Consider the following 17,704-nt stretch of genomic DNA (forward strand, 5'->3'; position numbering starts at 1 on the left):
CCGGGTGGGCCAATGAGGTGCAACCAAAAGGACCTGCTCCTCATCCTCCCTGATCTTGCACAGGACCTGTGCAAGAAGGCTCACTGGGGGAAACGCATACTAGCGGAGGCGTGCGCTAGTGCATCCGAGCCAAGGGTCCCCTCGGTCAGGGAGTAAAACCAGCGGCAGTGGGAAGTGTCTGGGGAGGCAAACAGATCTACCTGTGCATCGCCGAACTGTTCCCAAATCAGCTGAACCGCCTGGGGATGGAGTCTCCATTCCCCGGGATAGGGCCGTAGTCCTGAGAGCTCGTTGGCTGCGCGATTCAGCCGAGAAAAGAGATCCTCTGCACGGGGGAGAGTTTGCTCTTTTCCCAGCTGACCTGAAGGCCCAGGCGGGCGAGGTTCCGGAGCACCAGGTCCCTGTGTTTGCAAACCTGCTCTTGAGAGTGTGCTAGAATCAGCCAGAGATAGTTCAGGATGCGAACCCCGTGTTGCCTGAGTGGCACAAGGGCTACCTCGACGAACTTCGTGAAGACTAACCCAAGGGGCTAACCCAAATGGGAGTACCGTGTACTGATATGCCTGACCCTCGAAAGCAAACCGTAGAAACGGTCTGTGTCGAGGAAGAATGGAGACATGAATGTATGCTTCCTTCAGGTCGATCACTGCAAACGAATCCAATGGACGAACGAATTCGAAAATGCGTTTGGCTGTCAACATCTTGAATGGAAGCCTGTGAAGGGTTCGGTTCAAGATGCGCAGGTCCTGATTTGGTCGTAACCCACTGCTCTTCTTGGATACAATGAAGAAAGGGCTGTAGAAGCTGGACTTCATCTCGGCTGGAGCGATGGTCTTGATCGCACCCTTCGCCAGTAGGGCGGCGACCTCCGCATGCATGACAGGGGCATCGCACGGTTTCCGGGGAGAACTGAATCGCATAGTCGAGCCTGGGACAGATTGGGAAGCTCTAGCCAGGCTCCCAAAAACTGAACCAGCGGGGTTATTGGAACTACAGGTATACCCACGATGGGGCAGTGATGCGGAACGACTGGCCCAGACATGGGAGGCGTAGCGTCCCGGTGTGGGGGCGTGGTCAAGAGAGAAGCACATACACACTTCGGCTCCGAAGCAAAAACATAATGCGAGATTGCACTCACGGCTCCTTTTATACCCACGCAGTGGGGCGGTGTTTGCGATGCAAATTCCGCAGACCCATGGTATTTTCATACCATTGGCTCGTTTTCTAAGAACTCGAAGGTGATAGGGCTCTCTAGCGAAACCCCCATTTCATCAGTCACTGACGTAACTCGTAGTGACTGACTGAAAGGGAACTTGCGTTCTTTGATTTGATTGGTCATCTCAATCATTTTAACATTGATGAGCACTGAGTTCTTCTTTGCGCCGTAAATGTCACGCATGCTGTATTTTGAAGTGACGATAGAGTGAGTTCACTTTCACAAATTTTCTATAATTTACAGATTTTAATTTTATCTCAATGTTCAATGTTATTTAATGTTACCTATCAATGGTTAACACATGTTTGTGTATACAATATATACATATTTTTTAACATAGTCTGCACCCCCAAACCAAACAGCTTTAATGCTCAAAATCATTCTTGACTTGTATGATCAATTTACTATAAAAATTAAAATATTAAATTATTACTATAAAAATGAACATCTATTGTGTTTTAGCACACTTTTTTAATATAACAGCTTTTTTTTTTGCTTTTATGTCTTTATGCATTTCCTTCTTTCTGATGCTGTGAAAGCCTAACAGATGATACTGAAAAAGAACTTAGGTATGAATATTGAATGTATTTTGCATATATTTTGATAGGAGCTGTTGATTGGCAGCTTGCTATGTGTGGTTTGTTTCCTACTATGTTTAATGCCAAGTCTGTTTTATTCCCGCCATTTGACTGATTAAAGACACAGCAATTGGACAAGGTGTGTTCTAAACATTCTTTCTCCGTTCTTCTCATGCACTTCATTTTTCTGACCTTGAATTAAGATGCTGCACAGATGTCTATATGCATTTTTCTTCATCAGTTTATTAGGAATCAAGTTGAAATAGTCAGAAGTAAAAAAAATAAATAATAATAATTCATCCTGCTCGTCTGATAAAAGCTGGCCTCACAGATGCTGAATTTTATGCGAATAAATTTAATAGACCATATAGACTGTAAATCTTGAGAGGGCCAGCTTCCAGAAGCTCTTTGATGACTTGGTTGGGTTGCTATTAAATTTAATTTACAGACTCATTAAATAATCCAGATTCATGCCCAAACTTGACAGCCATTCCATCTCAGAAGCTGAGCTTAGACTAAACTATATTTAGCAGGGATGGTTTCTGAGGTGCAAGATGAATAATCTTTCATGAGGCCAAACAGATTTGGTTTTAATTTGCGTTGGGGTTTTGCGGCAGGAAATTTAAGATGTCAAGTTGCGGTCCACCTCTTCACTCCACTTAAATGAAAGATATCCAGTGTTTACAAGAATAGTTAGGCTGTCAGAAACAGGTGTTAGACTGTTTACTTGTATTCTCAAGTAAATCATTCAAAAACGTTCCTCAAAAATATCTGTTTGAGTTAATGATTTAAATGTTTTCCCTTTAATGCTTTATTTAGTAAATTCGATTTTTACAGAGAGTTCTCTTTCAGCCATGATTTTATGACAGAGGGGGAAAAGCCCTGCTGGTTAAGTTGACACAGAAATTACCCAAGCAGATTTACAATACGCAATGAAATACTTCAGTCTGGCATGCCATATTTTCCATCATATGTACATCTAAAGCCACTGAGCCACCTTACATTCTCACATCATGAACACAAACGGCTAATTATGATGCTGTTTCTAAAAAGATTTACTGCAGATTGCAGTAGCTTTTCCAGAATGAAGGATCTCAGGTGGGTTCATCTTTTGGTTAAGCTGAGTTTATTGCAGGAGTGAGACCAACACAGCTCATCTCTGACGAAACCTTTCAATGTTCTGACAGCCCCCCTGGGATGGAGTCTGTATTTCCAGCCGTTTGTTTGCAGTACGTCTCCCTGAAAGCATCTCTTGTTTTTCATGATAAGAGTAGGGGAAAACAGTTATTCACACATTCGTGAATGTTATTTTGTTTTGCTGGTGCATCTCCATAGTAACATAGACCAAACTCCTCGTTCGCAGCAAAAGCTCAGTTACTGAAACCTAATATTTATGTTGGCCTGATTCTCTTGTCAAACCAACTTAAATGTGCTTATTTTTCTGACTAGATTCCTCTCATCCACGCTTTTTCTCTCGTCACTCTAATTTTTTCTCCATAGTCCATTACTGATGTATACAATGTTTCTTAATTCGTCCCTCTAGCTTAAGCCACCAAACTCAGCAGGATTACGTGAGCTTAGAATTATAAGGTTCTATCTCCGTTTAGGGTAATTCCGAGATATTGAGCATCAAAGTTTTTACATCCCAGCTGGCAATGGAGAGATGGAACCTTTTTATTTTATTAATAACTACTAACAAAATATTTTTTTTTACAAAAATAGCACCATACAGGCATTAATAAACACCTAATGTATCAGATTATGTCAAAAACTCAATTTTGACCAAAAGTGAAGATAGAACCTTATAATTCTAAGCTCACGATTAGGCTTCTAGCTGTTTACATTCAGATTTTCTCTCCACATGATGGAACATTATATGCTAAACTTTTCTGTCAGAGCATTTTATGTGTACTTAATTGCGTTTTTTTTTTTTTTTACATTTTCAACTTTCTTTAGTGTAATGTTGCTGTTTGAGCATGAAAAAGGTCTGCAAAGTTACAAAGCATACGTCCACTCCAAAATTAGTTATTATCCACGTTTACACTGAAATTACCCGGAGCAAATTGTCCCAGGAACTTTTTTCCCCCCAGACCTGTTGCTGTCTACGTTTCCACCGTGGTCTAAAGTACCAGGAAGATCATAGACATAATAAATACATAGACACCCTATTGGCCGTTGGATCGTACGTCAACGGCGCTTTCCCATAACTCTCATAACGGGACAAAAATGCCTGCTTCATGTGCTGCTTGGGGCTGAACAAATCGCCGCACAATTGAAAACAGGTTTCGGGGAATTACCTTTCACAAGTAAGACTGAACATTTGTTTCTGGTTGTATTTGGTCATTATATAATTAGTAATAGCAGGCTAATGTTAGTTGGCCACCGGAGTCAGTCAGACTAAAATAGCAAGCATGTGTGTATTTATATATATAAAATAATCATAAACAGTACACACACATATTATAAAAACACAAACTTTTATTTTGGATGCGATTAATCGCCATTAATCGTCGCACAGCCCTAGTTTTTATCCAGAAAAAATGCAGCTCACCCGTTTACTTGATGTCTATGTATTTATTATGTCTATGGGGAAGATTAGGCAAATAGTCTGGTGATGTAGGACTGCGCGCTACTTTACAGTTCCCGCTGGTCGGTTCATCTGTCTTATTTTTCAAATGCCATTGTTGATTCGAATAGCACAACTGTTACTGCACGCACCGCAACAGATGAAATGCTGCGTGGACTCAACCAATCAAAATGCGGCATGAACTTAATCAATCAGCATGATCAGCGCCCAAGTCCCACCCCTGAAAGTTCCTGAACTTTGAAAAGTACTATGTCGCAAGCAGGGACTTTCTGAGGGGGAATTATTTACCCAGAACTTAGTTTAGACCCTGGTGCTAAAAGTGGAATGCAGCCCTAGTCCACTTTTAGACACGCACTTGCGAACTTCCAAGCACTTCCCCTCGGGGGAATTCCTGCCGCCATTTTGAAGTGTGTTCCACTTCGTGAAGTGGACGAGGGAAGTTTATATTGGACAGACCCTTGTTCCCTTGATTTTGACCGAGGGAGCGAGTCTACTTCATACGTACACAGGCACCTATATGGCCCACAATGCAGTACGATTGTAACGTCACCACAGATCTCGTCTAATCACCACCACAACTAACAACTCTATGATATATGAATTATATATTTTTTATAATTTATAATTTAAAACAACCCAAACACACCTATAGACATTTGGATGCTGCATTAAACAAATTCTTAAAGGGAAAACAAATTTAAATAATAAATCAACTCCATAGCTGATTCCAAGTGATCAAGGGTTTAGGACATTCCAATTCAGCCCATTGCAGTTTCCGCCAGTAGTGGGTATCGTGCAACGTAAGCAATGACGTACATCCGAGTGAACGAGACGGAGGGAAGTTAGCGAGTGTAGGGCATGACAATTTTGGACTGGAACGCAGCCTAGGCTTGTTTGAGATGTGCAAAATCTGCGCAGGACCGATCACCTGTGATCACAGCTAGATGCATGCCGGTTGGAAATGTGTCCGATTGTGGTCCGACTTGGGCTGCGTTCCAGACCAAAATTGTCATGCCCTTCTCTCGCTAACTTCCCTCCGTCTCGTTCACTCGGATGTACGTAATTGCTTATGTTGCATGAGTGCCCACTACTGGTGGAACCTTTGAAATAGGCTGAATTGGACTGTGCTAAGCACTAGATCACTTAGAATCCACTATGGGGTTGATTATTATCTATTTTATTTCCCTTACGAAATTGTTTAATGCAGCATTCTGTATGTTTATAGGTGTGTTTGAGCTGTTTAATTATAATATATATTTTTTTTAATAATTAAAAGTTGTTTGTGGTGGGGTAAATTAAACGCAATAGGCATTGATGTCACAATCGTGTTGCGTTTTGGTATATGGAGCTGCATGAAGTGTATATGCAGTAGACTCGTTCCCTCGGTAAACTACCCTCGTCCACTTCACGAAGTGGAACGCACTTCAAAATGGCGGCAGGGATTCCCCCGAGGGAAAGTGCTTAGGGAAGTTCGCAAGTGCATGTCTAAAAGTGGACTGGAACGCAGCCCTAGAGTGTTGAAGCCAAGCGTATCGATCGCCCCCCGGTGGCTGGTCCCAGTATAGGTCATAAAGCCCACCTCCCCATAAAGTCTAATGGACGCGATGGAAACTAAACAATAAAATTACACTTCAAATATATATTTTTTTCAATTATATTTTTATCACGCTGATTTAAGTTTAAGTGTTCGTTTTAAAAAAAAATAAGTTTGACCTTAGTTATTCTGAAGAATGATAGGCTACAATGAAAGTCAATGGGGAAAGTGACGAAGAAATGTGACAGGATTTTCATTTTGGAGTGAACTACCTCTTAACGCTATAGCCTCTTCTTATTTTCTGACTTAAAAAGCTAAATTCTAAAAGCATCCCAGTTTTTAAACAAAAAAAGTCTTTTACAGATTATTTCACGCATTAGCCTATGCAGTGAGAATGCAGTTATGTATTTTATGCAGTTGCCATTTTTTCCCCCTCATCAACTAACATAAGCACTTTTATGAAAAGTTTTTTCAGGCAAGGACCTTTAAACCTGGTATGCACCTTTATGCTCTGTAAATTCAATTAAATGTTAAATCTGGTAAGAGTTTGTTTCCTGTTTCCTCAGACAGTTTTTTCCATATCCTACGCATTGTGTAAAATGTTCTGCTAATGTGGTATATGTCAATACTAAACCCATTCAATTATGATGTCTGATCCGGATTCCTTGTGTGTTTGTAGTTTTCCATCTATCATCATCTTTATACTGATTTTTATCCCTCTACTTAGGTTGGAGGCCAAGTAAGAGTAAGATCACATGGTATCGATCATCTGATGGGATGCTGATCCATGCCAGAAGCTTCTGTAATATTTTAAATTCATAGTCCACCCAAAAATTAAAGTTCTGTCATGATTTACTCAGACCAAATGTCTCAAATGTTTCTTCAAAAGTCAAAGAAGAAAAAAAAAAAAAAAAAAAAAAGAAAAGAAAAAACAATTCGTTCACATTATCCTAAACTGGTGAATGCGTTCCTGTTCCCATCCGAGCAGTTTTCAGCAACCAATTATCCAGTTTTATTTAAGCCCCCATTTAAGTATATTCACATAAGTTATATGTTAAAACAAGTTATAAATATATTAGAATGGAACTGAAGGCCATAAATAGACTTGACCACATTATGGTAGTTATCCAACTCTGCAAAGTCTTTTTCTTTCGCAAACAAAAGAGAGGAAGTCTTTACAAGAACCATACTGTTCAGTGACCGACATTTTGCTCCACTTATTTGCTGCAAGGGAATGTTTGGGAGAACCGTGGCATTGTCTTCGGACAATACAGCATTGGTACATCATGCTGTCTGTAACGCCGACCAGCACAGACAGCGGATTTGACCACAGGCTCTCGTTCTCTCCCCCTGCAGTTCAAAATCACCCCCCTGCAAAACCCCAGTGATCTCACAATATGCACAGCCCACACAAATACACACACGCACCTCACATGTCTCTAGAGGGCGCTCTGCATTCAGTAACAGAAAACCCTAGAAGCATTATGTCAACCTGTGTTTTGCACAATACATTTTGTATTTTGCCAAACTCTTAATATCTGCACACTTGATATTTGTGATATGAATACTATGACTATGGTCATTTTATGACATTTTAAAATTGTCAGAATGTGTTTTGGTTTGGTCCGTCTATCTTTTACTTCAATGACAGCAGCACTCAAGCTTCGTGAACTCCAACAATTTGTGTAAAACCTGATGTTCTCCAGCATGATTTGAGAGGATCCAAGGATCTTGTGCTTTAATGGAAGCAAGAAGATTTGACTGCATGTACAAACAGTCATATTGGAAATCTCAAAACTTATGTGATTAGTGACTTGGAAATAGTGTACTTAAATATTTCATGTATAACCTAAAGACAGACAGACAGACACATGCACGCACACATATGGAGAGAGAAAATCATATTCTTGTGGTTTTCTGTGTGCGCTTGAATATGCAGCTTACAAAGCTAATCCTCCGATGGCAATGATGCATATTTTGCACAAACATATATCCTCCTCAGGCCGACACAGCAATGTCCCAGACTGGTGTGTTAGTATTCCTGAGCAGTGGCTGATCTCCAGTGCTCTGCAGCTAGATTAATAATGAATCAAGGCTTTTACCACTCTTTCTCTCCGTCTCTCTCTGTCTCTATGGATCAGGTTCCTGCTACAGTTTTAGAATGGCATGGTTTTGATGATCCTTTATTAATTTGAGGGACAATAGGTAGATATAGACAGTGAAAATAGACTGTCTGTAAATTCACTATTGCTCTGGACCACGTTTTCATTTTTCCTGGTAATAAATGGATTTACCCTAAATCCATTATTAGGCTTTGTAAATGGCAACATTATGGCCTGGTTTCATAGACTGAGTCTAAGCCAGTACTAGGCCTTAGTTAAATTATAAATATAAATATATATATACAGTGAGAAAAATAAGTATTTGAACACTCTGCTATTTTGCAAGTTCTCCCACTTGGAAATCATGGAGGGGTCTGAAATTGTCATCGTAGGTGCATGTCCACTATATGAGAGACATAATCTAAAAAAAAAAAATCAGGAAATCACAATGTATGATTTTTTAACTATTTATTTGTATGATACAGCTGCAAATAAGTATTTGAACACCTGAGAAAATCAATGTTAATATTTGGTACAGTAGCCTTTGTTTGCAATTACAGAGGTCAAACGTTTCCTGTAGTTTTTCACCAGGTTTGCACACACTGCAGGAGGGATTTTGGCCCACTCCTCCACACAGATCTTCTCTAGATCAGTCAGGTTTCTGGGCTGTCGCTGAGAAACACAGAGTTTGAGCTCCCTCCAAAGATTCTCTATTGGGTTTAGGTCTGGAGACTGGCTAGGCCACGCCAGAACTTTGAAATGCTTCTTACAGAGCCACTCCTTGGTTATCCTGGCTGTGTGCTTCGGGTTATTGTCATGTTGGAAGACCCAGCCTCGACCCATCTTCAATGCTCTAACTGAGGGAAGGAGGTTGTTCCCCAAAATCTCGCAATACATGGCCCCGGTCATCCTCTCCTTAATACAGTGCAGTCGCCCTGTCCCATGTGCAGAAAAACACCCCCAAAGCATGATGCTACCACCCCCATGCTTCACAGTAGGGATGGTGTTCTTGGGATGGTACTCATCATTCTTCTTCCTCCAAACACGTTTAGTGGAATTATGACCAAAAAGTTATATTTTGGTCTCATCTGACCACATGACTTTCTCCCATGACTCCTCTGGATCATCCAAATGGTCATTGGCAAACTTAAGACGGGTCTTGACATGTGCTGGTTTAAGCAGGGGAATCTTCCGTGCCATGCATGATTTCATACCATGACGTCTTAGTGTATTACCAACAGTAACCTTGGAAACGGTGGTCCCAGCTCTTTTCAGGTCATTGACCAGCTCCTCCCGTGTAGTTCTGGGCTGATTTCTCACCTTTCTTAGGATCATTGAGACCCCACGAGGTGAGATCTTGCATGGAGCCCCAGTCCGAGGGAGATTGACAGTCATGTTTAGCTTCTTCCATTTTCTAATGATTGCTCCAACAGTGGACCTTTTTTCACCAAGCTGCTTGGCAATTTCCCCGTAGCCCTTTCCAGCCTTGTGGAGGTGTACAATTTTGTCTCTAGTGTCTTTGGACAGCTCTTTGGTCTTGGCCATGTTAGTAGTTGGATTCTTACTGATTGTATGGGGTGGACAGGTGTCTTTATGCAGCTAACGACCTCAAACAGGTGCATCTAATTTAGGATAATAAATGGAGTGGAGGTGGACATTTTAAAGGCAGACTAACAGGTCTTTGAGGGTCAGAATTCTAGCTGATAGACAGGTGTTCAAATACTTATTTGCAGCTGTATCATACAAATATATAGTTAAAAAATCATATATTGTGATTTCTGGATTTTTTTTTTTTAGATTATGTCTCTCACAGTGGACATGCACCTACGATGACAATTTCAGACCCCTCCATGATTTCCAAGTGGGAGAACATGCAAAATAGCAGGGTGTTCAAATACTTATTTTCCTCACTGTATATATATATATATATATACATACAGGTGTGCATCTTGAGACAAAACAATGGCAGTGACATATTTGAAGATATGTCAGTGAAAGTTTAGTCTGGGACCAGGCTTAAGCTTCGTCTGTGAAACCGGGCATATGAGTTCTGGGTTATTTGTGTCATGCATATGTCTCTACAATAATAGTGATGAACAGTGCTTTTGTTCCTATACAATTCAGTGGTTTTTCCCACTGTTGTTATGTGCAGGATGTCATCTCGGATGGGACAGCATATGTTTTATGGGTATCATCAAGGAGGTCTATAATACTCGTAAAAAGATATCTGTTAGCATTCCCGCTCCTCTCGGTAGTAGTTGTTCGGCTGGTACATGACTCCCCAGAGATGAGTTGAGTTCTTCCATCTTTACTCATGGGCTCTCAGTTCTGGACACAATTGTCTGTGAACTGTACATTTCATGTGACTGATCACTCTGAAACAACAGCAGTATTGGCTGATGGAATCACAAAAACAAACAAGTTTCCAAACCTTGATAGGGAAAATGATCCAGAATATATATGTATATTTCTTTTAATGAAGAATGATGTTTGTTTGTTTTGCCAGCAGAATGGTGTAGTTACAGCATCTACCAGCAGGGGCTGGTCATGATTCCAGATTTGAAGCATATACAGAACAACTTCTGATTATGGAGCAATACTGATAAACACATTAATTGCACAACATAAACACTGTAATCCTCAAAATTTAATTCTATGGAAACCCTTGTGAATCCTGCAGAGTGAGAAAGAACATAATTATTAGTCAATGAAAGCCAGTGTCATTTTTTTCTCATGGAAGTGTCAGCATCAAGCCATACTATAAAGCAGATGGTATTGATCCCAGATACCACAGCATAACCTGTCAATCTCATCATAAGGATGCTAATATTCAGTAGTTGATATTTATTTTTTGACAGTTAGCTTATATGTACATGTAGCACCATCATGGTGTGTGTTATTTTCATCAGGTGATCGATCAAAACTTCATTAAATCTGGTGTTATCATTTGCTTTTATAGTTAAGCCACTGATTCAACATATTAAACGTGTCATCACAATTCCTTTATATTTATTGACACCCAGATTAAACTGCAAAATGCAAAGGCAGTTAGACTAGATCCCTAATCAAATGTCTTCCTGCAGAAAAGGAGGGACTAATTTTGACCAGAGAAAAGGTCTGTTTTGATGAATGGTCCCAATCAACAGGACTTATCTGGAAGTTGTAGAGGGATTATTGAATTTTAAACCTTTGTAGAATTTTAATTAACTTTTTCTTTGCCCAGAAAACAGTTTCCCTCAGTCATTGTGGTTCAATAATCCAGCCACCCATGTAATAAGATGTTCATTACGAAATTGTACATTTCACACTCCGCTTTTATTCATACCAATTTCTGTGCTCTGTCTGTGAGAGTGGGACTCAAAGCTGAAGATAATTTCAGATATACCTGGGCAAAGTAAAAAAAAAATTTTTTTGGACTGGTCAAAATAATTGGCCTTTTGCAAGACATTTGGATTCTTACATAGATTTATATTGAATGACTGTGGGATCCTTTAATGGGAGATTTGGATGCAAATGCTAAAAATGTATACAAACATAAGTAACAATGACAAACAGCTAGATCTGAAGTGATGAAATGACATTGATAAAGAGATTTACACAGATTTGATTGATTTTTACATCACATGATGTTTTTGAAAAAAAAGAAAAGAAAAAAGAGACATGGACATAAACCACTGCATAAAGTGCACTGTAAAAGTTACTTTCTTAAATTTTTAAGTACAATCAACTTGGTTGTTTAAGTAATTTCAACTTAAATTACATTAAATTGACTTTAAAAAATGAATTGAATCTTGTAGCCTCTAACATAAAACAGTTGAAAATTGCTGAACTTATTTTGATGAGTTAAAGCAATGTAAAACATATGTTGTCATAACTTATTGACCATATACTTTTTTACAGCATGTGAATTCTGAGGTTGCTTATCGCTGTTGGTGACTCTATTGTAGTTTTCCTGTTGCTGGTTGACTTCATTGGTGACCTGTACTCAGGGGGTCAAAGCTTTTTAAACACAAAAGAGATATACTGGCTGTAAAAAATAAGAGGCCATTTTATGTTGACAATGAATCAGTTGTCTGGCCACTAAAAATCATTGCATCAGGACAAATCATGTCAAAACAGTTCTACTATAACCCACACAACTCTAAATTGCCAATAGAGCTGGTAAGTCCCGCCCATCCGTAAAACCCCACTGGACCTCTAGGTTGAAAAATCGTCAATGCAAGTGAATGGGAGAAAATAATTATTTTCTGGTCCCGTTTGAATTGTGCCATGAATGTGAACATATGTTGTCTGTGAATTTTTTATATAATTTTTAATTTTATGAGTTTGACAGTATATGGTATGATTCTTCGGCTAGCAGTTGTGGAAAAGACATAACGAGAAAGACTACATGTCGCCTATGTGACGTCACCCCATAAAGTTGACTTACCCGTGGTTTTCGCCAACCTCAATGATTTTGTCCTCTCCCTGAAAGAAGGCGGTGAAGTGCACCAGACACAGCCATGTTTAGCGGGATCCGTGAGCTAGTGTCCGTGTGCGAGTGGTGGCGACGTTTCAAACGAGTCGAAAGCAGCGAAGAGTTGTAGTCCACAAAGTGCTCACACACAAAGTCTAACCGTATCAAACTTCTACCCACTAAATTGTAGCATTCTTTACACGAAAAATTATATTAAAAATTCACATACAACATATGTTCACATTCATGGCACAATTCAAACGGGACCAGAAAATAATTATTTTCTCCCATTCACTTGCATTGACGATTTTTCAACCTAGAGGTCCAGTGGGGTTCGCGGAAGGGGCGGGACTTACCAGCTCTATTGACCCTTCGCAGGGAGTTTGATTGACAGGCGATCTGACCAATCATAATCCGCCATCCGCCATTTTTGTCCAACAAAGCAGTTAGGGGAGTTAGTAGATTAGCTTTGGAGAATTTGAACTTGAAAAACGGTGTGGGCCTACTTACGCCTTTCCGCAGTTAAAACAACATTCCTTCTTATGTTCATTCATGTTTATTTGATGCTATAAATTAACTAGAAGGAAGAGATGATCAGTTCACGAGCAGCTTTAACCGAGACTATACAGCGATCTGTCAGACACATTAAAGAGCCACAAAACGGTTATTGTTTACTTTTTTTTTTAAATGACCAAATTTGAAAGTTGAGACTTTGTTTCATATCAAAAGTAACCTGGTCTGTCCAGTCTGTCAGCGCGTTGCCAGTGTCCTCTCTGCTCCATGATGTATTTTTCACTGCGTGAGAATGTTGTGGCGTGAGAGCGGCATAGCTTGTCAGACATAGCAACAGTAACTAAAGGGGGCGGGTCTTTGCGAACGGTCAATTGTCATTGAAAATGAATGACTTCTAGTCAGATTGTTGTTCCAAATCGCTGTCAGTGTGAATGGATCCAACAAAACTAAAAATATCCAATAACGTTGCACGTTCTATGTTTTGATGTTATAGGCCTATTTAACAAATCTGACATATGTAGTCTGTGCCATTGTTACTGATAAGGATTTCAAATTTTGTACTTGTTCTCGAACAACAGCATATTAAACGTCCTCCTAATTTTCTTTATAGTCAGATATACTTTAATTACCATATCTAATGAAACAATTAAACCCCAGAAGAGGTCACAGCTTCTGATTTGTACCTTTGTGTTGCCTTGGTAACCAAAGTAAAATATTGCTAGCCGTTTTATGCTCAAGATCTCTGCTCTTGTTCTGTTAACAGGTCATTGTGAGTACTGAGTCTTTCATAAATCTGTGTCTCACAGGAAAATATTGTACAAGATTTGGTGGAAATTGATTCTCTGACTGGCTATTGAAAGCCACTCGTCCTTCAACTTCTTTATAACAAATGACGAGCTCACCTTTCCAGCGCTAAAAACACATTGAGTCATTTAATCCACTGAAAGCATGTGAAGAAAGACATATTTCAGACCCAAATCTCTTCTTAACACATTAAAATGGTCCTAACAGAACAGGAAATTAAAGTCCAAAGTGATGGATGCTAGAAAAATATGTATCACCACACACACAGAGCTTAGATATGCACATTAAGACAACCCATATATGATCAACCTCCATGGAATGTTTTATTATAGACCATCGCCAAATATTTTCTGAAGCGAAGCTACGTGAATATGATGTCATAAATGAAAAGAATAAAAGCGCACGTGAGGTTGAACAGAAAATGAAGATTAAAAATAGCATGGGCACATTTTCACATCTTATTTATGGTACAGTAAACAAATATATATATTTTTTTTCTCTCCAAAAAATGGCAAAAATATACATGAATAAGAACAAAAATGGCAAAAAGTCTGTCAATGCGACAGGGCTTACTGCAGTCTAGGCCACTCGTATTAAGACATTAAGGTAAGAAACACACGTACGGCGTAAATTATCTGAGCTGCATGTCCGTGTCCATATTAGTCTGTCTTTATTACATATTTCTTTGATTCTTCTATAAATAAACAACCGATAACAAGGAAACCTTGGTACAATTAAGAAGTGCGTCTTGTATTTCATCGACAGCTTCAAGTAGTCAAATACCCATGCTTAGACTTAGAAACATCTGCGAGAAAGATTAGACTTCTAATCTAACAATATTCTCTGCTTGTCCTTACAAAAACGTGTGTGTACTGTATATTTTTTTCTTCCTTCACATGAGTTGACAGTGTTGGATATTTCTGCATGAAACACACTGAATAAATCAATGATCTCTCTGTACAATAGAATTACTTGGAACAAAATACAACTTAGGTTTGTATGTACATCATCTACCTACAAAGTACAACTGCTATCATGTAATAAAATATGTAAACAAATTTCTCGTTCGACACAGTCGACTGTGACAACAGATAGGATTTTTTTTCCACACTTTTCACATTAGATTTATTTTCGTATAGACATCCGTTAACAGTATCATAGCACTGCGCCAGTCTGCACCAGACAGCTGTATAAAAAAGAGACGAGAGCAAATGGACCAACATACATACGGTTGAAAAAGTTCCAATCTGCGACACGTTCCCTTGTCGTGTCGCTTTGAGGGACGAGAGGTCTATCTGATGATGGGATCGGCCCGGTGGGCGGACGTGTTTGAAGCGAAGGATGGCATGGCATGCACTACAATCAGTCGCTTTACTGAGACAAGGAAACATCACTGTCTTTCTGGCAACTCACACATTTGCAATATTACAATTGGTTGTACAATTAAAATGATCAGTTTTGGCTGGAAATCATAACAGTGCAGTGCTGTCAGAGCCTCGGTGACCAGTCTTGAGCAGTTTAGTTTATTACATAGTGTTTTTCTTCTTTTTGCAGAGAGCAAAAAATGATAAGACACCACATGTAATGTAGAAACAATACAAATTTCTCATATATAGAATTTATATATATTTTTATATATATATTTATTTATTTTGTTGGCAGGAGTCCTTTTTTTTCAAGTGAACAACATTTTTTTGGGTCCCACTGTCGTTACGGACGTCAGCACTACGTGTCTCTTACATGCTTGAAACGTTCTCCTCTTTTTACAGAGTTACAAAAGAAAAGAAAAACGAGATTTACGCCAAGGTTCACATACCTCTAAAAAGTCACTTAGGATTATGATGTAGCTGTGGAATATTCTACACTGATAACGTCTCCGACCAGATAGAGGAGTAAGGTCACTAATGTTTGCTATTTTACCTTCGCGGTGTGCTTACGGTTGTAAGTGTGCTTTATGGTACAGTTCACATCAGAGTTCGCCGCCTTGGCACAGCGCCGGGGTTCGGCTCCTGTCGCCCTCTCTCTCGGCGCAGTGCCCAACAGGTCTGTCAAAGTTCTGTCAAAGCAACGGGGCGACGCTCGGACTCACACGTAGTACTCCTTGTCCTTGTTTTTCTGTTTCTTGTTGCCGCTTTTCGTGCTCTGCTGCTTGTCCTTCATGACTGCTCCATTGCTCTGCGCCGAGTTGGTTATGTAATTCCTGGTCTCGTCCACTTGGTAGGATCCCTCGTCCCTGTTTCTGTACTTATACATGGCGTACAGCAGTATTAGGATGCACAAAGCGGCAGCGGCAACTATCCCGACGACCATTCCGGTGGTGCTGCTAGATTCACGGACCACCTCGGAGGCCCCCGGAACCCGCCTGATGCCCGGCTCCGTGGGGATTGCTGTGGGTACATTACGGAACATGGGGGAGGTTATTAATGGGCTCTTCAGCTTTGTGTTGTCTACCTCATAGGAAGTGGGCAATGGAAGCAAGACTATGTCGGGCTGGGGCTTTAGCTCCCTGTGATTCATTTTGCCTGCGGGCAGTTTGGGTGGCGTGGACGTGGAGCGGCTCAGCTTGGGGGAAAAAGATGTGGTAGTAGTCCTACCAGAATCGGAGACTTTGTTAGGTCTAAAGTCCTTGGATCCCCACTTAGGCGCGTGAGCTTTGTAGCCACCTTCAAAGGTCGACGATGACAAGGTCTTATCTGTTACCAAGGAGAAGGTGGTGTAAAAATCTTCATCATCAGTAGGGGGCAGGTTAGAGTCGTATGCTTCCCCAGAGCCATACCCAGATATCATCAAGCCATCATCATCATCATCATCATCACAATCATCGCTGCCTCGGTCCGACAAGCAAGGTACCCCCGCCTCAGTGGCCATGGACAGGGACTCTTTGGTGGTCTCAATAATGGTGAGGTGGGGGCGGAGGGTTGGGGGAAAGGGGATGGAGGGTGTACGAGTGGCTACAGAGGGGAGCTCTAAGGGATCCTTTACTAGTACAGGGAAAACTAATTCACCTCCTACAATTGAACACAGACATGAGGCAAGTTAGTCTCTAAAACTGGTAACCAAAAAAACAACAACAAAAAAAGCTCTGGTAACGGATACAAGCCAGAACGTAAAAAACAAAAACAAAAAACAACAGAGAAACAATATTGAACATACAGTAAACTACAAAAAATTGGCATCAAAAGGACTTGACAGGTCTTTGTGGGTGAGCCGGTTTGTGCTTTCTTCTTTCAGCCAAACACAATCGGAGTTATATAAAATAATATCCTGGCTCTTTCCAGCTTTGTAATGGAGTTTTTGAAGCTCCAAAAAGCGCATCCATCCATCATAAAAGTAATCCATACGACTCCAGTGGGTTAATAATGCCTTTTAAAGCGAAGCCATGTTTTTTTTTGTTTTTTTTAAAGAAAAATATCCATATTTAAAACTTTATGAACCATAATCATGGGCTTTCGGCAACAGCCATGCCTGCGTTGCCGAGAAAGTCGAGTTCCAGCGGAAGGGTGACCTCTGATGTAAGACATATGAAGTAGGCGTAGCATAAGCTTAAGGTGACAATAGACGCCTCTTGAGAAAACCACATAACTCTCTTGTGCTGAAAGCCAGTGATTTTAGTTTAAAAAGTTTTAAATATGGATATTTTTCTTATAAAAACCCATGGCTTCGCTTCAGAGTCGTATGGATTACTTTTATGGATGGCCCAAAAACTTTGTAATGGCACTTTTCAATGCCATTACAAAGCTGAGAAGAGCCAGGATATTATTTAATATAACTCTGATTGTCATATACACCTAGGATGGCTTGAGGGTAAGAAATTGATTTGATCATTTTGATTTTGGGGTGAACTATTCCTTTAATATTCTAGAAAAAAGTTGTGCATAAAAAATTCACATGAGCCAATGTAATGTTAGTTTCTA

The 17,704-nt window shown here is 40.1% G+C and overlaps 1 protein-coding gene across 15 annotated transcripts in view; it reads right to left on the minus strand.

Annotated features, from left to right (window-relative positions):
- Positions 1–15,424: 15,424 nt before the first annotated feature.
- nrxn3a (neurexin 3a) overlaps positions 15,425–17,704 on the minus strand; it is a 282,065-nt gene continuing 279,785 nt past the window's right edge. For 7 of the 15 annotated variants that reach the window (XM_079852845.1, XM_079852850.1, XM_079852848.1 and 4 more), the window contains one exon: positions 15,425–16,483. In XM_079852845.1, coding sequence (XP_079708971.1) covers positions 15,876–16,483 — 608 coding nt within the window. In that variant the 3' untranslated portion in view covers positions 15,425–15,875. Of the gene's footprint in view, positions 16,799–17,704 lie in introns of all 15 variants that reach the window. The other 8 variants (XM_079852844.1, XM_079852841.1, XM_079852852.1 and 5 more) reach the window with 3 other exon arrangements.

The sequence above is a fragment of the Squalius cephalus genome, assembly GCF_949319135.1.
Source record: "Squalius cephalus genome assembly, chromosome: 20".
Taxonomy (NCBI): domain Eukaryota; kingdom Metazoa; phylum Chordata; class Actinopteri; order Cypriniformes; family Leuciscidae; genus Squalius; species Squalius cephalus.